The sequence below is a fragment of the Notothenia rossii genome (assembly GCF_949606895.1).
Source record: "Notothenia rossii genome assembly, chromosome: 8".
Classification (NCBI taxonomy): Eukaryota; Metazoa; Chordata; class Actinopteri; order Perciformes; family Nototheniidae; genus Notothenia; species Notothenia rossii.
The window spans coordinates 21,482,804-21,510,429 of NC_136906.1; the positions used below are offsets into that span (position 1 = coordinate 21,482,804).

General features: G+C 40.8%; 1 protein-coding gene across 4 annotated transcripts in view; it reads left to right on the top strand.

Annotated features, from left to right (window-relative positions):
- asic2 (acid-sensing (proton-gated) ion channel 2) overlaps window positions 1-27,626 on the top strand; it is a 364,105-nt gene that overhangs the window by 304,297 nt on the left and 32,182 nt on the right. For all 4 annotated transcript variants that reach the window (XM_079644096.1, XM_079644097.1, XM_079644098.1 and 1 more), the window contains one exon: window positions 26,875-27,025. In XM_079644096.1, the coding sequence (XP_079500222.1) occupies window positions 26,875-27,025 (151 nt within the window). The remainder of the gene's footprint in view (window positions 1-26,874; window positions 27,026-27,626) is intronic.

The window sequence follows — 27,626 nt, forward strand, 5'->3', positions numbered from 1 at the left end:
TGAAACTTTTTCCCCATACCACTTTTACTTTTGGAAGTCATCTGGAAACCGAACTGTGAAAGAGTGGTTGTCTAAGTTTAATAGTTTTTATAACTGTGGTGTATTTGTTTCACTGTTTTAATTATGTAAAGGAAAACTCGTCAAAAAAAATCCATGTTTGGATGTTTTTCTCTGTTCCATACACCAAAACTTAACAGTGACTTGTTTTAAGTTAACTATGTTAAGTTAATCAAATACTTATTTTAACCCAAAACATTATATTTTTCTAGATAAAACCAAGGAGTTTGTTTGCCTTAACCTTAGTGGGGGTTCTGACCAAGCATCTATTTTGTGACAAGATGAGAATGATGATAGTTGGAAACATGATGGGGATGAAAAAACACCACCATACAGATTAGCTTTAGCCCATTTGCTTTGTACAAGACTCTAATCAAAGTTTTAGCAAAGAGATTAATAACTCAAAAGCATTATCTTTTACTTGCAATTAGTGTTGTATGAAACAGAACTTTTGAGACGTATCAACATTTGTTATGTAAATGCCCCAGGGGGGTTGCGACTGAGCAGGACTTTCACTTCTGGAAAGCTGGACACCCAAAATAACTCGACCTACTTTTGAACTCCACTGCTGTTGGCACTCAGAAACTGTTGATGACGATTTAGATGAGAGATGACTCCAGAGAAAAAGATGCCTCGGATGACCTCTGTTAGAGTGAACAGCCATTTTTGTATCCAGTGTGAGAGGATCCACCCAGTGGGGGATGTGTTTTTCACATTAAAAGCTAATCACACAGACCGTTAATGTGCACCACAGTTCTGTAAATCTGCAATTTGTGTACAGCACATTATTCATTGAGGTCGACTTGGTGGCGCAGCAGACATTAATTTGGGTCTGCATGTTGCCTAACATTTGCTGCTGCCTCCCTCAATGCCCTGTCACTGGATCTGCCCGCTGCATCAGAGTTGAGACCGGCCTAATTTTTCTCTGCTTTTCACCACAACACAAAACTCGGCTGAGTCATCAGGGCTGGCCTGTATCATTCATCGCCTAGCAGAGTTAAATGTCAATTACAGGCCGCCCAAGGTGCACCTCTCTCACTTGGAGACCACGATGCCAATTGACATTCAACTAAAATCCGACCGTCTCAGACAATACATCCACGCCTACCCAGACACCTGAGTGCACCATGAAGGAAAGGCGGCCTTTTCACTGCGTTTAGAAAGCCATGACAGTCCTCACACAAAGCTGATGTTCACACCACCTCAGGAAGAAAAGGGTGTCTGGGTGACAAGAAAGGGAACATGGAGCCATAAAGTGTGCAGGGCAGAGACTGGGAGAGGGAAGCCACAGAAATGTGTTTTATATGTGTTAAAGGTCCCATGACATGGCCATCTCTACTGACCATAATTCCATTGTTGAAGTCTACTAGAATATATTTACATTGTGCAATTTTCCAAACTCACATTGGTATTCTCATATAGCATCTCTGTATAGTATGTGTAAAAATGGAAAAAAATGGAAAAAGAGAAATCTCCAACGAGGCGTTCTGGGGCATTTTTCTGGGTTCGAGTTTTACTCGCTACAGGGTGTACTTTGAGGGTTTGTGACTCTGCAGACCGTTTACATGCAGAAAAAGCTACATAACACACAAGGGGACGGGTAATAACCGGAAAAGCATGTCATGGGACCTTTAACACTCTTTTCAAACCCTTCTTAGGAGGAATTTCTTCCTAAAGAAATGAAAGAAAATACATTGTTTTGTACTCTATAGCAACACATAAAGGCGCTCCAATAGAAGCCTCTATAAGCAGGAATTAATACTAAAATGAAAGGATACTTCTAAGCATGACTCTAATTCCATCGCACTACATTTATCCCCACAATTGTTCAATCTGAAGCAGATTGCAACCAATATTTAGTTTGTCCCATCTAGGATGGTATCAGAGTATGAGACCAAAAAAGGATGACGTAAAATCTGATTTTTCAGTTTTGGTACAGGCTTTGATCCTTGGGTGCTAACTTTCAGAACCAGAGCCAAAAGCACAAACACCTACAGATATCAGGTTGAGTAATTTGGATTATCTTTGCTCTTCCCTCATTTCTACAAAAAATGTCTTCAGCATTTAGGAGGAAGTAAATTTGCCGTTAGTCCAGAGTGTTCAAGGACTAGAAATCACACTTATCTAAAGTACAGTCATTTTGTAACACCTGTGGTACATGAGTGCATTAAAAGTGGATAGTTACTGATGATAACTGCCTTTTTAAAGTCAATTACTTTTAGCAAAGTGATAAAAAAACATTAAAATCAGACCATAAAAGGAATCTGTTAAAGAATCTAAGACCGGGATATGGAAAACTGACGGATTCTCAAAGTGATATTGTTGAGTGGACCTTGAACTTTACAGGATGAAGCTTTGAAATACCTGAAAGATAATTCATTAGATTAGTCATATTTAAACACTACATCCACCATGAACTACATTCTCAAAATGGCTAACATAGTACTGTATTTCAAATTCAAGAATAATACATAGTTAAGTGTTCCCAACATTTCTGGAGCACAGTGCATGGTCATACAGTATTATTGTATATCCTCTGTTAAGATTTAAAGACCAGGCCATGCTGAAAGTGTAGCTTGATGCATACCTTTTCAGGAAAGAAACCTCTTTGCATGTGTAACAAAGTTGATTGCTGTAACCATGCAATAGAGTCCTTCAGACACTTGATGGTGAAGGAAGTTATGGTAACCTGTTACGCCCCCCAGCATAGCGGCGGAGGTGTTTGTGTGTGCTTGGGCATGGCTGCATGTGTGTTGGATCAGACGCTAATTAAAAGTCAATTAGCCTGCAGCCCACAGGGTGAGTGATCTCTCTAAACACGAGAAGGATCGGGGAATGGAGAAGCTCCCCAAGCTCATTATTTACGGTGAAACTGTTCCATATTCCATTTACCGCAAGCTCCTGTCCGTCCGCATGTCTGCACCTGTCTCTCAGTCGGCTTTATTACTCCATTTGTTAAACACGTTGACTGCCATCCAAGCTGATACACACAAACGGGAAAAAAAATCTAAAATGGAGCTGCTGACCGTCATCACATGGCTAAGTGCCCTCTACCCGTCTTTCAGTGAAAGACTCTTACGTTGTTCTCCTCGCCTTAAAAACACAGAGTTCTTCCTGTCTGGGGAAAGAAATCAATTTCGGATTGATTTACTGGATTGCTTGGGTTTAATGGGTTGAGGTCATGTTAAAATAGCAGGACGAATATAGAAACCCTGTCTACCATCTGCCTGCATGTCATTCTACTTAATACTGCAATTTAGGTTTGTCCCTTGCAATGAAGGGAAAAGTTGTCTAGAAATCTCAACAATCTTACCATCAATCATCTTACTCAGTGAGTCGAATTATTGGTCAAAATGTAAGATAAGTGCAACATTTCTTATGCTCTTCCAATAGTATGACAGTATTGGATAGATTTCTGGACAACATGAGAGAAATGCTTGGTCAGAGATCAGGAGAAGATGGAACATAAATTATTTGGCATTGATGAAAGACAGGTGTAATAACCTTAACACAAAAAACGAACTTTAGAAAACCTAAACCATATGCTTTCCGTAGCTTTGCACTGGTCTTTTGCTAACAATAGTTGGTGTTAGCTTAAGGACCATACTCATGGAAATGAAAGATACTTCATACGGCAACAAACAAAAAATAATGAATTCAAGATGAGATAAAGACGGTGAAATTGGGCCACAGAAAGCAAAAAAAGGACAGAGGAGCGGCTAAACATTTTTATGGCAGAATTATTTAAATACCATCTTAATTGGTATTGCAACAAACAGCAGAGTAGTACTTGCTGCCCATGGTAAACTTTGTTAGGAACGTTATTAGAGCACAAATCAGAGCATTGTAAAGATACAATATCATACTGTTATACTAAAGTGAAAATTACAGTTAATATGCGGTCAAATTATTTCTTATTTTCATCATCAAAAATGTCCAATACATGATACCCACATTTTAATATGATCAAAACCAGACACAAACATGTTCTACCTGAGTGAGTTAAAAGACCTTTTCACATTTTTGGAAAACTCTCCTCAGATGTAACCTCACAGAGCACGCTCTCGTTTACCAACCTGTCTGGTCTGCGTGCTTTATATTAAAAGATAACAAAGAGCTGAGAAGCAAAAGATCAAATATCAGCAAGTCCATCTTTTCCTGGAAGCTGCAATAAACCACGTCTAGGAGATTTAGATTTCAATGTTGAACCTTGGTTTGTCACAGACTGTGGTTAAGAAGGTCATCGTTTCTAGGTCATGCAATATTTTTTTGTTTACAGGAAATACGTCTAAAATATCTTATTGACTCACTGATCTTCTGCTCGTCAGCCACACACTGACTGGGACATCTTTACACTGCCTCCCAGAAAATGGTTATCACTTTCATCAGGGAAAATATTAGCCTGTTGAGGTGAGGCTGACTCCTATTACACCCCCCACTGTTGGAGAGACCGCCTGTTGCTTGTTTATTCATATATATCCTGGCATGAGACAAACACATCCCACATACACCAAGTGTCTGTAAAAGCAATATAGACATCCAATATGTTTTAATGATATGTACTGCTATAGTTTTTTCGAACAGAAATATCAATACATACATTTTTCCATGTTCATACAAGTCCCTAATGCATTTTTATTGAGTGCACTCTAAATGTTATATTACAGATATGCAGAAGGAGATGCTTATTATTCCAACTACTATGGTGAAAATCAGTATAATTCTGACATTAACATAATAATGAAGTTGAACTCATCTGCATTAGCTAGTCAAAATGAGGAGATTTTTTAAAGAACGATGAATCCATATTGAAGTATTTTACTGAATGGTTCTCTTTTGTTTATTCCTTAGGCTGCACTCAACACAGTGCGTATAAGCTTTGACCTTTAAAGCATACAAAAACACTGTCAAACATGCAGCCAAGTGTAAAACAAAATAATTCCAATTGCGTTTGGGGCAATAATTGAACCATAGAAATAATGTTTTCCTATTAATATGCAGTGATTGGGTTTGGCACAAGCAGCATTATGTATTGCAGGAGTGTGAAAAGGTAGCCTTCTATATTGCTGACTCTGAATTTATTTTTCAAGGCTGAATGATAGAATGAGAAATATGGAAATCAGGTTAGGGAAAACAGTTTAACTCTTATGGGATTTGACAGGGTGGAAATACGAAAGTGCCTCCATATGCGAGATGTACAATAATGCAAATCAGTTATTGTGATTCATAACAAAGCATTTATGCTAATAGGATATGCAGAACAACATTAAAGTCAGCTTTGTGCCCCCTCGCTGACTGTAATTTCAGGGACCAGGGGAGGGTTAGCACCTGCTTGTAAGATCCCTGTTCCGATAAGGCCGATTATCCGAGCTGGCTAAAGAGTTTCCTTGCACCTCTCTAAAGTGGCTGAAAGCAGGCTCTTAGTATGGCTCCCCACGGATATAACAGGAACAACTCCCCGAAGGTGAGAAGTGGATCAGCGGTTCTTATCATTTCCGGATTTCACTTCAGCGCCACTTGCCGTAGGGCTGCACTAGAAAAGATGGTGTGGGGTGTTCTTTCTTCAGGCATATAAGAGGTGAGCCTTTTGAAAATATTGTTAAGTGTATATCTCCCTTCCTGTCATGGCTTCACATCTCTGTTGTTTATGCTTACATTTTTCATCAAGCACTTTAACTTTGGGCAACTACAGTGTAAGAGCAACTGAGAGCTGAGAAGGACACCAATAGGAGGAAAATACCTCGCTTTTTCTTTATTCATGAAGTTCCACCTATGGATGCTGAATGTGCTGCTGGCGATGTACAAGGTGTTCCAAACGATATATTTCTCTATACATTATTAATTATTGCTGTAATATAAATTGTCTTCCTGTTTCCATGAACACTGTGCTTGCAGACGACAGACCGTTTAATTATTACGTTGAAAACACTGTGCATGCTAGACGAGACATCCATAATAGAGCGTCTAAATTGATGAAGCACATTCAGACATAATGTCTTTATTATTACATTCAACATTCTTTAATGCCGCTAACATTACTCACAATTCAACTGGACTGCCGACACTTCTGTTGAAGGCAGTAGTTTCCATTTTTAACATTTGAGTCTTTATGCTTCAACAACGCTGACTCAAGTGGAGCCCCAAAAGGCTTCATACAGTACCACTATATATGCATATGCAAAAAAAGTTACCAAGACTTGTAACAATAAATATGTTTAAAAGTGGTAGAGTTCCCGTTTTAAAATGACTTAATTAACAGATTGAGGTTGCATTATTGTCATTGCAAATTTTGTTAGATATTTATGTAGAGGAGTTAAGAGAATACCTTGTCATCTTCATCAATGTGCATTAAAGTTTGGCCCCAAAATCAATATTATTATTATTATACCTTAGGTCTGGTCTCATTACCTTATCCGAAAGATGTGTTCACATATTTAAAAGATAAATATGTATTTTCAAACTCAGCCCCAAAACTAAATTGAAATTGAAGTTTAAAAAAAAAAGTAATTTAATAGCAGGAGGACTAATGATTTTAACATGCTGTCTGTCAACACCTCAAATGTGTCATCACCTACAACACCCACCATTTGTTCCTTTTTCATACCATCAGGTCATTGCTGTTATTTATGAGCCAGCATCTAAGAGATAACATACCTAATGAAATGGACTCCGGCGAGTGTGTGTGCAGGTTTGCTCCTTAAATGAGGTCCATTTCAATAAGTAATGAAATGACTGTGAAACAGACATGGACCGATAGCAGAAATACAGAGACGGCAAAACAACAACAACAACATCGAATTGACATTACCTTGAAAACCTGCATTCGATGCGGTTAAACAGTTTGAATGTTACATCACTTTTTAAAATAAATTGTTCAGTGATGTTATCATCTCTTCTAAGTGCATTTATTCCACAATAGGAGGCTTCTCTGTGAGCCAAAATCTTGAATTCTTTAGTGTTTCATTCTTCAGTTTGGTGCCTCGAATGCTTGTTTTCCATTTCTATTCTCCGACAACATGCACATTGACTACTTGTTGCATCCTCATGCAGAGACACACAATACTAAATATTAATGCTGCGCTCTCCATACACCTCCACAGCTTCTTGTAAACACACAACTACATTCCTGCTGCACAACAGTCCCAGGAAGCTCATTAATCATTCTGTTTTCCATGAGGATCATTATTCATCACACCGAGGCGTTGCTCTGCCCACACGCATAAGACCACAATAGATATGTCAATATTATACAGAAGCTGTCAGCTTTTTTTATTTATTGTTATTTCCCCCCCTCTGGTAAAGCACACCATTGTTGCCATTCATTTTTCTTTCTTGAGCTGTGAAGAGCCATATTGAATGTTTGTGTGAGGAGTCCCGCTGATGATGATAAAGGCTCAGTGGAGGGCAGTTATGTTCAATGTTACCCCATACTGATGACAAATGCTGGCCAATTCCTGGTCGTCTCTACAAGCTCCGGCAGGAAAATGGAACCTCAGGGCCTCCATCTATACTCATGATATAACATTTACAAATGTTATTGCTGTAGAGCCAGATGATTCATGGCTTGCTTGCAGTTTCAACAAATGAAATGGGAGTTACTTGACGTTATGTCCTTTCTCATAAACGTCGTATCTATTGTTGACCACACTGTGGTTTAGTGTTATTTATAGATCTTCATCTGAGACTCGATATTTGGATTTCCCCCTTTTAGTTGATTCATTATTTTACCTTTGCAATTAAGATAAGATAGCTCTTTATTGATCCTTTGGGAGGACATTCAATAGTTGCAGCAGCACAATTATGGTGAGATGATAAGTACATATAGAGAGAAATACATGGATAACATTTCAAATAATCATACAAAATGAAATAGAAGCAATGTACAAGAGCGATTTAGCTAAAGAATGTGTTGTGTGTGTTTGATGATCGATATTTCATACACAAGTGTTAGAGTATTATAATATATACCACACTGTAAAGTAATAACAATTCTGAGTTTATTTATAGACAATCAATCATTAAAATAACACAAACGTTTTGATAATGAAAATAATTATTGGTAGCAGCTGAGTAAATTGTTTCAACATGATCTGCGTCATATGTGCCATATTTTGACTTACTTAGTTCATTCATGAGAGCTTAATTCTACAATATGTGTTATATAGGTCCCACTCCCAGTTATCCAGTCATCCGCTGGTGGTAGATGGTAATGGCAATGGAAAGGATGAATGTGTGGAACAGATGGACATGTACATGAACAGATGGACTCCCCACCTCTGAGCAAACATGCAGCTTTTTGGGAGAAGCCTTAGGACTTTCTGCTTTCTGCATGAAGTCAGCCATCGACTAAAGTTCGGCCATCAGAAAAATCGAACTGAATCGATACCTTTGTGTGTGCGTATCAGGGCAGGAGGGGGATTGGTAGGCATTCAGAAGGATTTCATTCAAATTCAGTGTTTGTCCCTGTTTTTGGAGGGGTAATGTTGCATGGAGAGTGCTTCATTTAGTAAATGTCTTGTACTGAAGGTGACAGAGTGTGGTTCACTCCATTTCCACCTTTTTTATTCTCTTTTCGGAGGTGAAACAAGTGTTTCTGGCTCTCTCACTTCTGGAAAGGCCAGCAGTTTTGTGATTGAAGGATTGACATTTGTCAGTTTCCTCTACGTAGGAGGTGGAAGTCAAGGGAGAACTTGCCCTGTTGTCGACATTTTCTTGGACCGTTTATTTATTTATTTTTGTTCATTAAATAGGAAATGCGAGAGCTTGTCCTTTTTCTGTCGAACAGCTGATAATGTCAGAGGAGAGGCTTGAATATATATGATGTAATACCGCTGATACTACATGACATATCAGTTTTTCCATATGCTCTAAAGACCAAACCTTGTTTCAGGGCGAGGCTGTTACTTTACAGGCAGGCAAAAGTACATAGCCATCATCTATGTGGTTTTAACTGTTGTTTAGAAGGTTTTTTTGATGCCATTATTGTTACAGCAGAGCCTTATAAATCACACTGGAGTTGACTGAGCCATTCATAATGACATTAACAGAATGGGCCAGATAAAGCGGCTTCACTACGCAGTTTTTAATTATCTTTCTTCATATCCCTCTCGATATTTATTTCCTGAAATGTGTCCAGCCTGGTTCAAGACCGCAAATCTCCAAACTTAATAAATAGCTTTACATCTACCTTAAAAATGGTACGTAATTTAATAACATGAAATTGCATCACAGTATTTGGCAGACAAATATTTAAGTACCAGATGGAAGTATGAGCAAGCAAGGTTTTCTCTTATGTCTGGAATCCCTTGAGATAAACTGGCACATAATAACATTTTCGGACTGTATTAACTTACGTTGCAGGGGCTTACATTAGCTGATTTTAGGGACAGTGTTAGAAAAATATGCATGTTGCTGCAATACTTGCTTTTGGATGGACTTCCCATTTTGCATATTGCTTTATATATGAAATGAAGAACCATAATTGTCTCACTTACATGAACCACAATGGATGAGTGTGTATTCAATGACATCTATAACACACTTTGCAAGAATTTTCCCATCAAGGTAAGGAATATTACTGCTTTTCTCAAACACAAGATGACTGTTTACCAGTTGGTCCCGGTGTTGCTTTTTGAGAATTTGAGGCCCTGACTGCCAATACTGTCTGTTTATGTCTCTATATCTACATCTTCTAAAACACACCCAAATGTACGTCTAGACAATTGGCGGTAATTTAATCTGATTTCATATCTCTGTGTCCCTGCACCCACTCTCTCTGCCCCTTGTATGAATATGAGAAGCTAAGGGAAATGTCTTTTTATATATTTGGCATATCTGTTCCCAGCATTACTGTTCATTTATTTTCCATCACTTTATCTAATGTCATGCAGCCGAATGAGACAATGCAGACGTTATCTTTCTCTGTGCTGTCCCTAAATTCATGGGGAGCCGAAGCTTCCATCGTGAGAACTCCCGTACTCACGGTGATCGGAGACATCGCACAGTTTGGAAATGCAAGATCAGCTGTTTTCATTTCTGCAGATGGCTCCCCAGTTACATTTAGCTGCCCATGTCACTTGTCATTTCACTGCGGCTATAATAATATCTGTACAGCAGCAGGGACCCATTGCCACATTATTATTCATATTCACTTCTTCGAGCATTTTGTGCTCCACATGCAGAACCCTGCCTGCATTTGACAACATGCGCTGTTTTTACTCCCTAAAAATAGATCCCACTTTTATGATTGAAGTATTAGTAAGATGGATCACCAACCTCACAGACAGAGACATAGCTTAAAAGTGTTATTTTCCTCTGATCCTTCATATGAATATCAAACAGTTCTGTGTGACAGTGAGAGCAGTAAAAATGTATTGTGATTATACAGGTCTTAGGCAGCAGTCACTGGTCTTTGCCTTTGCCATTCAAATGAGACTCCAAATAATATCTATATTTTGAGTAACATAGCTCCGCAGTGGAAAAGAGAAACTGCGGTCAGGTTTTAGAGGCCAATCCTCTCCGGAAAACTTTTAAAAACCCCTTCCTTTGTTGTGTTCACCAACAGCTCTGGGTTTTATTTTTAGTTACCACCAGGAGGTTATATATCCCCATTTTGTCAATTTCAAGTTGACTCATCATTTCTAGTAGCATTTAGCAGTGAACTTGCCATGTCAATTAAAGGAATGGGACGACTTCAAAAGTAATTTGTTGTGTCAGTCAACAACCTCTGTGACCTTATTCATTTGTGTTATCTTTCTTTTCCTATTCTCATCCTTTATCTTATCCCATCCTATACCTATTCTTTAACCCCCCTAAAAAGCTTTGATTGCCTGCGCTAAATGGGGATGGTGATTCTGTGGTATGGAACAAGGCCAACAACCTTTAAAAAACTGGCTCAGTCAGTTTTGGTGCATAGTAACTTCTCAAATCATTTTTGCATCATAACCCACTTCTCCACAGCAATATTGTTGTTTGTAGGGGTGGCGTTGAATTGAAGTACAGTACAAGTTTCCTGAATGTATTAGTTCATCCTTAAGGGCCCGACATAGAGAAGACCCAGAGCCAAGCCATGTGCATTGGGAGCAGGCATTGACGTATTGTTTTATAAAATGTATTCATCTGCGTTTGGTGAGCTCATTTCCAGGAACATGAAATCAAGAGAAAGACTGTGCTGCTGTTGCAAAAGTATTCTATTTGTATTTATCACGGAAATAAAATCAAAGTGGTGAAACACTCACTGCAGTACAAAAATGGTACCATTTCTGATGGTTAAGTAATACCTTACGGCCTTCAGATAGTTCTGTGGCTTTGGGGAAATGGCCTATTGCTCTCTTGCTTACATAAAAGTAGATGGTGTGCATTTTTCTGATGTAGTTGAACACAATAACAGGTGAAATACGGCCACTCTTGGTGCTCTGATCAGCTCACTACTCCACACGCTTACACATCTTACTGCTTATTGAAATAAATGAAACACCATAGAAGTAAAGATGCTCTGAATAGTTTTTTTATATGCACTATTTTCTTAACAGGTAAAGGGCGAACACACACATTTGCTGAAATTCACACAAACACCGTGTAATCTCTCTTGATTAATAATAATAATAATAATAATGGGTTTAATTTATAACACACTTGATATCTGAGTTCAGATCCCGAAGTGCTCCCGATTACTGTGATACAAAATCATTAGCTGATTAGTGGTTATTTCTTTCTGGCTGTGTTATTTCATGGACCAGTGGCTCTGCTGCACAGCAGATATGAAATGCTGCTCTAGCATGGCTGCAAGCTGCTGTCAGGTCAGTATATTACGGTGTCTTATTATCCCAGGGTTATTCTTCCTCATTTTCAAGGAAACTCTGCTAAAATCGTTATTTCACGAGGGATTCACTTACACATGTGGGAGCCCAATGCATGCAGAAAGAGTTGCTTACTCACCAACTACTTTTTAATCCTTATTTGGCCCACTGTTATTGACTTTCCAATTACAAAAAATACCACGTTGTCAAGTTAAGAGAGGCTATAGGCTTTTTAAAGAAAAGCTTGCTTCTCTAAAACCTCCACACATGTGTCTGCTGTATTACTGTTCCTCCATGAAGTTAGGAGAAAATTCATATTTCTTGAGGGAGTTCAATTTTTTTTAAATAGAAGTCAGTAAATAAATCAATGCATGATTCAAGTTAAAATGTAAACATGAATACCGCAAGGGTTAGTGAATCTATGTGCCCACCGGTTCTGAGGTAAACAAAACATGAGTACGATCCCCAGTATTGGTTTTACTTTCCAAAAAACAAAGGTGCATATGAAGCCTCAAGCATGATTGCATTAGTATGTATATTTATATGTAAACTAAACCTAAAGGCCGCCGGGGTGATGAATGCATTCTGAGGGGGCAGATTAAAATAACTTGAACATTTCATGGCAATCCATTTAATAGCTGTTGAGTTAAAAATCACTCAAAAACAGCATGTCAAACTGCTGGTGATGCTTAATATAAAAGTCAGCTAAAGTTGAAAGAATGTATTCTCTGGGGCCTATCATTGCCTTTATCAAATGTCAGTATGATTGGTCAAGTAGTTTTAGAGATGTTATACAGTCTGAACCAATGTGGTGGATTGTCATTTATAGAGCCACGCAGCTAGCATTGCTATAAAATGTATGACTGGGCACGAACAGCATTATAAATGTGTTCTTTAATTCCCAAATGTTTACTGAACAATGCCAATGGACGTTAATTGTGTGTCCATAAAACAATGTGTCTCAGTTGCAGAACACATGTCACCCGAGCCATGGTTAATACCCCAGAGGATGAGATAATGGGTTAATTTGTTTTCGATGTCTTCGTCTCCATCAGGAAACTAATCTGCAAGCATCATTGGACATTAAGGGATAATGAGGCTTTTCTGCTGTATTGATCATCATGAGGAAGCTCCACCGTGTTGCCAGGTCCTATATATTAATAGGGTTTGTCAAAGATAAGAGCCAGAAGAGAGCCTTTATTCTGAGGGATGTCAGCAGGTCTCTGCCCTCTTCAAAGAGACCTATTGGAGAAGAAGGTCACAGCTGACAATGGCCATGATCTTAGCATCTTGTGAAGAAGACAAGGCCTGTCATCCCGTCAGCATCCCGTCAGCTGTGTTGGTTTCCTGACGCTGATTATGAGCTGCCACATGTCCCTTACTCCTGGTCCATTACTCAGCCTTGCATCAGCTCCAGCAAAGAGAGCCAGACTGTGACAGGTGAGATACAGCCCCGCCGGCCATCAGCGAGAGGCGACTTATTAAAAATAATGGCTGGGTGTGTGTGATGTGATTGATGAGTGTGGGGTGACAGCCGGTAGTCACCAGCTATATCTGCACGCCTTCTGCACACTGATATGACTGACATGCCGGCAAATAGGGAGAGCTAGAGAGTGAACGTGTCACTTTAATATCACATTTGCTCTGCACCTGCAAGAAAAAGGGGAGGTTGAAGGGAAGGAGAGTCATATAATTAATATTCAGTGAGAACTCAATGTTTGATCCAGAGTAACTTCTCTATTTGATGTCTTTCTGAGGCAGCGTCTGATCCTGAGGACCTTGATGAGAATGCACACTATTAAGAAAACGAATATAGTTGCACAGGGCAGAGAAAATGTATATATTTGTATGCATCTTTACTGTTGTTAAGACATGAAGCTTTGAAAGCTATGCAGCCTATTGAGCAACCTTTAATATCTGCTGTAGAATACTGAGTCGATAGAGGATTGACAGTATTTTCAAAGTAAGGGATGGATTTTTAAACTCCAACTATAGACTTTGTATGATTTGTTTAATCAATACATAAACACAATCAGAAGGACTGCTCAGTTTAAACTATCATTTGGTGAACATCTGCAAAAAGCAATGACTTTACATCCTATGGGATTCTTGCCGTCGCACTGAGGTTGCCTGTGCTATAGCTGGACATACCAGCATATAAGAATACCAGCATCTATCTTCCATTGAAAACCACAAGCTGTTGTTTTTGCATCTCATTAATTAATAGGGTTGATTAAAAGACATATAAGCTTCAGCAGAAAATAGGAAACCATAACTTACTTTACAAATAAGGTGCAAAGCTTCCTGCAGGGCTTACCCATGCATGTTGCAAGTTTAATGTGAGGATGTTCATTCGTCCCTCATGAGCAACTTATTCTTCTCTTGCTTGAGGATAAAGGTTTGACTCAGCCTTGCTATTGGTCTAGAGTTTGTGTCATCCTCTGTGGGGTGATGTTCTCCTTCATGGCTTGAGGTGATGTTGCTATCTGGCTGGTTGGCCTACAGTATGTTTGGTTTTTACCTTCTCCATCTTGATACAGGCAGTTCCGGTTTTGTTTATTGATGAAAGGGATGGATGACCCTAACATGTCAAATAACTGTGAATGTTGGATGTTCAATGATCAAGATCTGTATTATGCTGATGTTATAAAGTGGATCAGTACCAGCCATGATACAGATCAGTGGCATATTAGGTATTAGCTACAGTGTCTTTGTGAATTTCATCAAAACGTATTTTTACCACAGTAATCCTGTGCCTTGTGTTTTATAAAACGCATCGCAGTATACCCACCAGCATTGTTGCAACCCAAGTTGATATAAAACAGTTGATTGTTGTATCCATAATTACACCTTCTTCCCTAAAAAATTGAAAGCAATATTACATTTCTCTCAGACAGCCAGGCTTAATGATTAGTGATACGTTTGGTGCTGCTGGAGTGTCAGACAGAAAATAGAATGGAAAGCTTTGCCGAACAGCAATGTAATGAATCAAGTCCAACAAGCAGAGGCGACAGCCTCTTTGTCTCTGTGACATCCCTGAATGTAAACTCCATTAAGCCAAATCATTATTCAACGTGCAATCCATGCTGAAGACAATGATCTGGTCAGAGGTTAGCCAAAGGGATTAAATCAACTTTTTCACTCAAGACTGGTTTGTCTTTTGATTTGAGATTTGTCCCCCTATCCTGACTTTTACCGTCCCTTTTCCCTCCTGTCCAAGAGCATACATATCAGGCTGGCAGCAGTGACAGGAATCCTTTGTGTCCTATCACAGCCCTGCCTTCTGTGTGTGCTGTCCTGTAAAATTAAATAATATTGACTGGCATGAAGTAGGGTGCAATGGTAAATACTGTGCGTTTCATAAAACTCCAACCACGTCACATAAATGGCTGAATTGGTTTAATGTGATATATAATTGTTTGGGATGTGAGGGTGTGTAATGTGCACGGGGGCTGGCTTGGCATGCAGATAGTGGAGTGGCGTGCAATAAGCCATAATTATGAGTGAGGCAAATGCATGTGTACAAACTAAAACCCCTCCTTTCCTATACTCATTGCCAACTCTTTTGCTAATGCAGCAGCCCTCTGCATTATTTATCCCCTCAGCAGTACAACCACTTCTCGACAGCGGAGAAAGTGCACACCTTGCAACTCAAAGACCTTTTTTCCTAAACTTTACTCAACTCTTCTTCTCTCAGTAATCCTCGACAACAAACAGGCCTCTATTTTCCCTTTCTATCTGCACTGAAACACCCTATCTGCTTTTATTTTTTCAAATCATGAAGCGGCTGCTAAATTCTCTCATAATGGATATTGATTCGTCAAACAATAACAGCAGATCGCAACAAACAGCTCATGCCAAAGCGTTCTAACCTTGAAACTTGGAGAAGGTTCATGATAACTGATAAAACTGCTGGACGGACTGTTATGTTTAACATTTAAATGTACCCTTCAGAGTTTTTCCTTTTATTTCTCTCCCGCTAGCAAAACAAATGGGCATGAGAGGTGTCCTATTACCTACTTATTTTATAGTGGAAAAATATAACAGGGGTGACATTAACAAATAATGAATTCAGACATCAGTGCCTCTTCCTGTTTTTTGGGGGGAAATAAATGTCTTTGCTTTATAATGGTCCATAAACAACACAACTGACAGAATGTAATGCCAAAGTCAGCATGCAGTACCCAATGAAGAAGCTCCTCAGGAAGCTAGGTCCAATTTCAGACAGGCAGTAATGCAATACTCACCATCAAGCATATCTGTGTATCATCTGTTTTTAAAAAGAACTGCCTGCATCAACAAATCAGTGGCAGATACTGTATGGCAGAGTTCTTTCTGGTTGTATAGAGTTTTTTCTGGGTCAGTAGTATTGAAAGTATTACTTTTAAATATGATGGATGATGATGCACTTCAGGGTATTTGGAAGGCTTGGACAAAACATGGAGCGACAAGATAAAGAAAGAGCTATTGGGAAGGGAACATTAAAATAGAGAAAGATAGCATCCTCTTGATTAAGCAATAAGCTTTCAGTGTTGTTGGCATCAGGTCAGCAAGCCATTTGCAAAGCAGTGATAGGAAATAGAGATATAAGCAAGAAAGCAAAATACATTTAGAATTGTAAGAGTTCAACATGGTGAGCTTAGTAACCTCTGCAGACAATGTCATACATATTTTTTACAGCATTTCAGTAATACTGTTTGTGCACACATATATTTCCAGTTCTATGCGTTATCCAGAGTCATGTTTAAGGGTCGGATTTGTGGTTGGTGCTTACAACTGACCTTTCATCATGACAGGAATAAACGCTAATAGTCATGTAAATGTTGACTTCTACTCCGTGGGAGGCATTACGTAGTAAACAGGCGAGGTCATGGTATGTTTGCTGCTCCGCGCTTCCAGACATTCACACTTGCAGCTGTGAATACTAATGAGACGTGTTGTGTTGGTCAAAAGGCATTTTAATTGGCAGCAGAGCTGCGCGTGCCCTATTTTGCTGCTCCGCTCTCAGACCTCTGGCTTGGCTGGCAAGGAAACTAATGTGATATTGGCAGGAACTGAGTTTGAAGTCTCTTTACATTTTATACAGAACCCTGACTCAATTAAAACAAATTCCAAACAGAACAACAAAAACAGACCGAAGCAACTAAAACACACTCTTTTGAATGAAAACTTTTAGTTGTGGCGACAAAACTAAAGGAATTTCATTTCATTTGTTCTCTTTTCGGTTAAGGTGCAAACTCTTCATCGCTAAATTAATACATTATTTGCTTATGTAAGCAAGCAATTCCCTATTTAAACATTAGGCAGACGGGTTCATAGTTCATATTTCTTGATGAATGCAATAACAACATTCCCACTTCTTTTAAATCTGTTCTGGTCCACTAGCTTCTGATGGAAATATATGTTTCTTCTGCGGCTAAAAGCTAAACTAGTTTCACAAGCTGACGGCTAACCCTAGCAACATTACAAGTAGGAAATGTAGGTTTTGAATAGTAGCGGCTGGAAACAAGGCTGACAACAACAGTAAAAGTAGAGAACTGACGAAAAAATGACAAAATCCTTAGCTGAAATATACAACAACGCTGCGTAGCCTAAAACTACTTCCGATTGGGCGATGATCGTTTGCTTGTTTTCCACTTCAAGCGCCACCATTGACATAACAAGTAGATATTTTAAGCAGTTGTTTACATTGTGTCAGGATTCGGGTAAAGGTAGGACCCAAATGCAGTATTAAAAAGGATAAGCAGGTTTTAAGGGGTAACAAAAAGCGAGCTTTATTTTACAAAAGCCGATGACAAAAGAAAACAAGAAACAAACTTAACATTACCAAATCAGGGGAGCACGAGTAAAGAATCCAGGATCAAAAAACTTCAGGGACTGTTGGGGCAGAATCTCTGCTTCGCGCCGTTCCTCTATGAGTTTGTTTTAAAAGAAGGACAAGTCAAAGCAGCCAGGATAAGGGTTAAACAATAATCTGCTTTAATGGTAGAACATACAATACATCACAAAACAATTCAAAAGGGGCCCCCCCCTTCGGGTGCCCCTGCTCTGGTCCTCTCGCTGGGAGAGGTCTTACCACCTTGGCCAGCATGAAGAAAAGAAGAGAGCGAACCAAAGGAAAACACAGGCTGTCATACTAAAACACAGGAGGAGGTGTGTGAATGCTTCCCCCAGAGGTCATCTCATTGGGAGAGACCAACACATGGCCTGTCGTACCCAATCAGCGCGACACAGCAGAAGAAACCCGGAAACAAAAAGTCTCTTTCAGTTTGACGAAAACCAGATACCTTTTGGTGTCTGGAACGAACCTGCTCTAAACAACAAGTTTCCTTATCTTATTTCACATCTTGCAGCCAGCACACACACATCCCCTTTATGGCCCTTTGTCCCTGTGTCCATCTTCCCCCCTCAGGTTACCACACACAAGTTAAAAGTATGTTTTAAGATATAGTTGTTATAGTTGGCTAAATATACATAATACATGTAAATTACTTTCATATCAATAATAACGAGGAACACATTACCTATGCTCTTAAGCAGTATTAGAGATGCTTTTCAAATAGTCAAACTTCACACAGGCCCAATATAGAGAACACACTCATTTGTCCTGCAGCCTTTCCAGCCATTTGAGCTATTGTTCACATCTTTACTTCAAATAAAAGGTTTCACATTGCATATTTCCAGCTTCCTTTACACATACTGTTATTATTAATACAAAGTAATCAACCACACACATCTATTTAAAACAAGTAGATTTCCCTGATCATTGACATGCTGAAAATCTTAATAAGAATGTCCCCTCCCCCAGCTCTCTCGTCCCTGTCCTAAAAGCTGCTTCCATTTCATATAGAGTAATAAAACATGTTTAAGCTCATTTTTCCACAATGTTTGTAGCCATTTAGTACCCACACATGAAAGAATAAAAACAGAGGTATAGTTGAACAGTAATCACGCAGCACATATATTTACTGCAATGAAAACACACACATTTGCCCTAAGCATGTGTAACGCACCCTCTTCTTTTATGAGGGAAACATTCCAGAGTTTTGGAGCTATCCCCAAACAAGGATGTCCTCTGCTCGCATCCCTCTCTAAACACAAAGACTTCACCTCAATATATTGGGGAGGAAAAATAGGTAACACTTTATTTTGATAGTCCATAGTTAACACTCTATAAGTCATCAGTTGACATTTAGTAGCATGTCAACAGTGCATCAGTTGACATGTGTCAGTTGACATTCAACAGCACCGTTCAAACCGACAAGTAACTAAGCATTAGTTGATGATCAACAGATAAGTAACTAAAGTTCAGTTGACTATTACATTAAGCATTAGTTGATGATCAACAGATAAGCAACTTTAGAGTTTAGTTGACTATCTGTTGATCGTCAACTAATCTAGAGTTGACTATTAGTATACTTTTAGTAGGTTCTCCACTAAGCGTTTGTAGGCATGTGTTAGGACTTCTTCTTCTTTCGTGTATCGTCGTCATATGTCCAGCTCAGTGTCACAAAGCCACGCTCTCGTCTCTGGTCCCACTTGGAAGAGGCCAGCCTCTGAAGGAGGTCTGTACAGAGGACAGGTGGTGATTATGTGGTCGGCAGTCTGCTCAGGCTCGCCACACTCGCATACTGCGCTGTCTGCCAGGCCCCACTCCTTCATTGATGATTTGAAACGACCAACCCTAGTACGGAGGCGGTTCAGTAGGGTCCAGTGCCGGCGTAGTAGATGTTCTCCTTTGACTCCATCTCCCGGGTCTTGGATGTGATGGTGAAGACGTGTGAGCTCAGCCGACTCCCATTCCTGCTTCCAGGAAGTTGCTAACCATGCCCTTGTAGACAGGTCCTCAGGGATGGAACCAAGCATCTCTTGTGCTCTCCTGTTGTAGGGGTGACGGGACTTGAGTCTGCTTGGGGTCGCTGCCTTAGTTGTGGTTTCATGCAGGATATGCCAGTCATGTTCTTGGGCTTTCCTTGCAAGTGCAAGGGTAGCGGCCTCTCGTCGGAGGCCGGCCGGGGCAATTCCCGCTAGGACTGGCAGGTAGGACACGGGGGTGGGCTTCAGGCAACCAGTTATGATCCGAAGGGCATTGTTAATGACAGGATCAATCTTCTTCACATGTGGGCTTCTACACCAGACTGGGGCACAATATTCGGCAGCAGAGAACACCAGGGCTTGTGTGGATATTCGTAGCGTCCTGGCGGAGGCACCCCAGGTTGTACCAGCGAGGCGGCGGATAAGCGAGACCCTTGCTGTCACTTTGGCTCTCACTTCTTCCAGGTGTTGTTTATAGGACAATGTCCTGTCCAGCCGAACACCGAGGTACTTGGGGGCTAGTTGGTGCTCCAAACGTTTGTTGTCAATGGACACCGATAGTTCCCTTTTTGCCTCTCTGTTGCACAGGTGGTATGCGGCCGACACAGTCTTCCCAGTACTGAGCTGCAGATGCCACATGCGCATGTAGGCAGCCAAGATGCCCATGTCCTGGTTGAGACCCTGTTCCACCGCTGACCATGTTGGTTGACGCAGCATGATGGCCAGATCATCCGCGTAACCATATTTACTGGATGTTATCTCCGGGAGGTCGTGGATATAGATGTTAAACAGCAGTGGTGAGAGGACAGACCCCTGTGGCACCCCGTTCCTCAATCTTCTCAGTCTGCTTCGCTGGCCATCGCTGGTCCGAAGGATGAAGCTGCGGTTGGACAGCATCTCCATTAGGAACTTCACCATATGCCGGTCTGGGATTGTCCTCAGCAGCTTCAGGTGAAGTCCACGGTGCCAGACGGTGTCATATGCGGCCGTTAGGTCGAGCAACACTACCCCAGCTTCGTCTTTGGCCTGAAAGCTGTCCTCGATGTCCTGGGTGAGCAGGGTTACTTGATCTACTGTTGATCTGCCCCGCCGGAAACCAGCCTGTTCCCTTGGAAGCTGTGGGTCTACTACTGGCTCTATGCGGCTGAGGATCATCCTCTCCAGAATCTTTAATGGGACGCAGAGCAGCGAGATGGGTCTGTAGGCCTTGGGGTCTTCCGCAGTTTTGCCTGGTTTCAGCAGAGCGATAACAGCAGCACGGCGCCAGGTCTTCGGCAGTTTGGACCTCTGGAAGCAGGATGTAAAAAAGGAGCAGAGCCAGGCAGATGTTGTCTCACTCTGGTGGGTCATGAACTCCGGATGGATATTATCATGCCCCGGGGACTTGCCTTGCCTAAGGTTGCTAATGGCCGAACTAAGTTCAGCTGTTGTAAATTCCCCGGAGATGTCAGCATCGACACTGGGTGCCCTAGAGATGGAAGATACCTCGCGCAGCGTAAAGCGGGCGAAGTTCTTGTCTGCACCTTGGAATTGGCTGTTCTTCAGGAGCTGGGCTGCAATGGCATCTGCTGTCACAGGGCACTTGGGGGGTGTTGTTTTCCTGCCAGTGAGCTGGTTAATAATCTGCCATTCCTTACGGCTGGAATGGGTGAAATCGATTGACTCAACAATTTCAGTCCATCTGGCCCTTCGGGTGGCGTCCAGCTTGTGGAGTAGTGCCGTTGCAGTCGTGTCCACATCCTCCCTTGAGCCAGCCTGCTGATGTTCGCGCAGGAGGTGGTTGCACTCTTCGTCCCAGCCCGGGATGTAGCTCGCATTGTAGCCACGAGGGATTGTTTTCTTTGCTGCACTTAGAAGCACTTCGCAGAAGGCTGCATATGCTGAGTCCACATCAGTGATGTCTGGGTCCGGGAGGCTGGCTGATGTTCTCTCTGTCTCCGCGGTGAATGCCTGCCAGTTGGCCTTCCGGAAGTTCCACCTACGGGCAGGTTTACCTTCTACCGGCTGCACCAGTGAAGGGGCTTTGATGACGGACGGTCGGTGGTGTGACCGGGGGAACCTATCGATAACCTGTCTCTCTGGAATTGGGTCACTGTTGTGGCATATAGCAAATGCGAGGTCTGGGTTGGTGAAGGTGTTCCATCTTGAAGAGTGGAAACTTGGTGGCTCTTTAGGGTCGAACAAGAGCTGGGCATTGGCGTTGGAGGCCCACTCACACAGCGTCTCTCCGTCTGGTGTCGTGTGGAAGTATCCCCAGTCAGTGTGCTGGCAGTTAAAGTCCCCTGCATAGATGGCAGGTGCCTGGACAAGCGGGAGGGCCGACACGGTCAGTGTAGATGGTGGAGGCTTGTACACATTTACGACAGATGTTGCCTGTATCCTGGTGGACAGCCATTCAACGCTGGCATTTGGTGGAGATTGGCCAGTGGCTATCCACCCAAGATCAGACCTCACAAAAGTCGCAATACCGTGATGTCTGCTGAGGATGGAACCAGCGAGGTGGAACCCGGGCAGCTTTAGGGTGTCTTCAGCCATACAGTGGGTTTCCTGTAGGAGGACGGCTGCAACCTTGTGGGAGTCGGCGAGGTGGCGTATGATCTCGAGTTTGGCGTTGGTGAGGCCCTCGACGTTTAGCTGGAACACTGCCAGACCTTGGTGGTCGACCGTCGGGATGGATACCCGTCCTGGCGTGGACTTGCATCCCCCCGACCTTTTACGCCTTGGTCTGCCAGGTTGACGATGATTGGGTGGCGACATTGGTTTCACGAGCTGGTCTTTCACCATCTCTCGTTACTTGCAGGGGAGGCCGCGTGGAGGCTGTCGACTATCCAATTGAAGTGAAAAACAGTTGAGAACAGTAGAGAGTTTATAACCTATCAACAGAACACATACTTTCGTCCACTAATGATATGCAACAGACAAAAGCTAAATGTTTTGCACAACTGATCACGAACACTGGATAACTGAAGTCAATACCAGGCTATAAATCACAGTAGAACAAACACTATACACAGCATATCAGAGAAAGAAAGCTTTTTTATTTGAATAATATACAACAAGTAAAAACTGAACAGTTGTGAACCACATTCAATCCTACTAAAGGACATCTAAACATCATTATTAACAGGTCGCCAAAACACTTCCCCAAAGTAGCTTTCCAATATGAAAAAACAACAACAACAACGCTCAACCCACATTCAGAATGACCTGACAGAAAAGGGGAGGAGCTGTTGCTTTGTATAGTGTTTGTTCTACTGCGCTTTATAGCCTGGTATTGACTTCAGTTATCCAGTGTTCGTGATCAGTTGTGCAAAACATTTTGCTTTATTCCCATGTCTGTTGCATATCATTAGTGGATGAATGTATGTGTTCTGTTGATAGGTTATAGACTCTCTACTGTTCTCAACTGTTTTTCACTTTAATTGGATAGTCCTAACACATGCCTACAAACGCTTAGTGGAGAACCTACTAAAAGTATACTAATAGTCAACTCTAGATTAGTTGACGATCAACAGATAGTCAACTAAACTCTAAAGTTGCTTATCCGTTGATCATCAACTAATGCTTAATGTAATAGTCAACTAAACTCTAAAGTTGCTTATCTGTAGATCATCAACTAATGCTTAATGTAATAGACTGAACTTTAGTTGCTTATCTGTTGATCATCAACTAATGGTTAATGTATATTCTACTGGCAGTTAGTTGAATGCATGTTACTTGTCTGTTGAAACAGTGTTGTTGAATGTCAACTGATGACTTATAGAGTGTTAACTATGGACTATCAAAATAAAGTGTTACCGAAAAATATACTTTGTCCCTTCAAATTTAACACACATGAATATATATAAGGTGACATTAAAATGAATATACCAGATTGGACTTTCCTGCCATAACACGTTACTTTAATACTTCAAATAATTCAAATAATACTTCAGGAAAAACATGGAGCGTGACGTGAAGGGAAAGACAAACAATGAACCGACATGGAGCACAGGGGAAGACGAGACTAAATACAAAGAAGGGTAATCACAGGACAAGAAGCAGCTGGGCAGGGGAGGCAGAAACACAAGGGCAACAGGTGAACACAATCAGACAATCAGACACAGGAGGGCAAACACAGAGACAGGAATCAACAGACAAGACAGTGGGTGAACACTTTTCTAAATAAAAAAGTAAACCAGAGACAGACAAAACACAACACGGACAGACCGTGACACATTGATCGAAAACCAACAAAACACAGGTTATTATAGCCTTGTTTATTACAAGAAACGTTCTTCTTCCTTCTCCCATTTTTATAGAGATGACTATTGGGACAAACTCCCTAATGCAGACAGTGAGAGTCAATATTATCTATTTGCCCTTTTCACCATTGCCAGCTTGTAAAATGAGAATTGATAACTCATTTTATCATCACAAATGTTCAGGCAGAGTGGTGTTTCCTTAGATATTCTACATTTTGGACAGGTTTGAGAAGTTATTACCTTCCTCCATCTGACGGCTCCACCTGGGGCAGCAGATTAGGAGGGATGTGAGAGGGGGAGGCAGGCAGAGACAGGGTCAGGGGATGGCAAAATAACATAGCCCCACTGTCAAAGGTTTGTTAGTTTCTTTGTCATCCAGTGGCAAAGGAAGACCTTTGTGTCTGACTGAAGTCTAATGGGATGTTGACCCGGCCTTGACCCTGTCTGTCAAACAACATCAGGCTTGACAATGGGAGGGAAAGAGGCTCCCATTGACAGCGCTTTTTCCCTAGAAGAAAGGCAGAGGTGAGAGAGATGTTGACAGTAGACACTCGGGAGCCAATGACTTAAAAAAGGGAAGAATACTAAATGCAACCTTGGCTTTCCTTATACACACAGAATAGCAAATGAGTGTTGGGAAATTGGATTTAATTCTACATTACCATGTTACATTGTTAGGATACATACAAAGTTATGTCTCATGGCAAATAAGATAAAGATGAATTGCAGCATTAACATTTTCTTCCAGGCCTCATAAGAAATGAGCGTTGGATGTTGGTGGTGTCTCTCCTCTCCACACTGAACAGAGAAATACAGCCTCATCTTGTATCTGCAAACTAGAAATGATGGTATCATGAATATGTATTTGATGTCCTCTTTACTACGCTCCGGCAGCTCCTAGTGTGTCATTTATTTTGTGCAAATACATATCTGTTGGGGGCACCTCAATTTCGCAGAGGTGAATGAACCTGTAATCTGGTACTTCGTATTCTTCGGATTCTCACCAACCCTCTGGCAGTTTGACATTAAACAAGTCGATCGATTTGGTCAGTAAACCATCCACGAGAAGGCTAGTGTCAATAAAGGAGGAGGAGCATCAAAGGAAAAATCCATCTTTAAACAGTCAGAAACCACTATTGGCGATGCACTTTGCCTTCCATTTAGTTTTGTTTTCCATCAATACAAAACTTCAGGTCTGTTTTAATCCCTTGGAATTTAAAAAGCGTTACCTTCTTGGCTCAGAGTGTTAAAGTAATCATGAACCGTCAACATCAACATTTAGTGCAGGAGAAAAAGGGACTGACTATAACATTTACTTACAGTGGCCTTCATAGACCACAATGCAGTGCAGTCACATGCTTCATTAACTTTTTTGCCCCTCATCATTTTGACCCGAAAAGGGTTACGGTGCTTGCCAGCGCGTGAAATCCAACCCATGATTCATTCTCGTTTTTTTAATCAGCGTTATGCGTTTGGCATTTCACCTTGCTATGTTTTTTCATAGCTGCGTCCGCCATTCCTCTAGCCTCCTCTTGGACGCGATCTGGCATCCAGTGACTGCGTTATTGTTGAAGTATCTTTCCCAATATGTCAAGAACAAAGCAAAATAAAAAGAAAATATGAATATAAATCATAGGGCAGGGCAAATAAAGACCACTTCTCATTGACCTTGCAACTTGGCTGATGTTACTTATATTATACAAATCCTATAATTCTCCAATTGCAATGCGTTCTAGTCAAATAAAATATTAAACATAGATTGCATGTCCGTAACACATATCAATGGAGTGAAAGTAATGTAAACATTTGATATAATTACAGCGCTTCTTCACACCATTGTAAAACATCCTTCCTCTATCAGAAAAGACATTAAATATGGAACGTATAAATCGTATGAAAACATCACATTGAGTTTTAAATTCTTTTTTTTCTGACAAGGGTCAAGAGGGTTTCTTGGTCTCTATTAAACTCTTCTCACCAGTCACTTCCTCTCAATCAGTCATGGCAATGATTGAAGTGGATGGTTGTCATGGTGATTACTACTGATCTGCAGAGACCTCACCACTATACTGCACACACACACACACACACACACACACACACACAAACACACACACACACACACACACACACACACATACACACACACACACACACACACACACACACACACACACACACACACACACACACACACACACACACACACACACACACACACACACACACTTCTTGAAAAAGCTCACCCTGCAGTTTAACCCAGTACATTATTAATAATGTGGGGCAAAGTGACGTTAGTTGAAAAATAAATTGTCCTCCACTTACAGTACCTCTAATAGTTCGATGTGTTATTTTTTTGTATTTATTGTAAGTCTTGTTAAAGTAGGGGCCAGAATTGGAAGGATCATTTTTGCTTTTTGACGAGGAAATGTTAAACTTCCTCTTTTATTACTTTTACTTCTTTGTCTTTATCTGATATGAACTGCTGGAAATTCAACAGCTATAGGCTCCTCAGAAAGAGAGTTAGATAATGTTAGAATGAAAGTGCCTCTCGGCAGCGTTAACTTGAACTGTCACAGCCAGCCAAAATGAATGGCATTTTTAGCCTCACTTGCCCTAAAAAACATTAACGAAAATACCCTTACCACTTGAAAGAAGAATGCAATTTGAGTCAAAAAAGGGACGAATACCAAAGACAGACACATAGATGGGTAACGCTTGTTGTTGGAGTGATAATTGTGGATAACTCTTTAAACTTGAGATGCAAGAAAATACATTGCAGCTCATCCTTTGATAATAAATGGATGTACTTGGTTAAGAAAAAGTCTTCTGCATGGTAGTTCATTTGTTTCATCATTGTACAATAGGCAAGTTTATCTACACAGCAATGCTATCCCTGCAGTATGTATGAGAGTATATGAGTCATCACTTATCAGCCCTCTCTCTGTATCTGCTCTCAGGTGTTCACCAGGTATGGGAAGTGCTACATGTTCAACGCTGAAGAGGAGGGGAAGACGCTCCGCACCACCATGAAGGGGGGCACAGGAAACGGTCTGGAGATCATGCTGGACATCCAGCAGGACGAGTACCTGCCGGTGTGGGGGGACACAGGTAAAATCATCACATGCTCACCTCTCCTGCTTTATCTCCATCTTATATGATAAGGAGCCAGTCTAAAGAAAATGTGCACTTCTCTTCTTCCCTCTTCTCTTTTTTCCTTATCTTAAGCTGCCTTTAAACTCATCACATGTGGTCATATTTTCAACATGTAGTTTAAGTCTTTCAATTACTGTCACATAACATTTTTACACCGGAGTAAACACCTGATTTACTACAACGGCCTCTCACTTTCCTGCCTTCTCTCTTTCTTTCCTGTAATATTTAGTATTTTGGCCTGCAATAGAAATATATGAAAATAACTAAATAAATTGACATCATTTTTTTATTGTGCCCCACACTAAGCTTTTAGACCACAACTATGTGTGTATTCACATAATTAGATTGAGCCATAATTAGCATAGAAATGATTCAGTGTCCTTCTGATAAACTCACTTCATGGACATTTTTAAACCCAGAAACTCGTATTAACTATCTAAATCAAATAAAGCTACTGGAATGATTGAAGATGTGATTTGTTATAAGCTTTTTTTTTGTTTTCTACAATATTATGCATATACAATGGGGGTAATCTTATTGTTGTTGCTATCGTTAA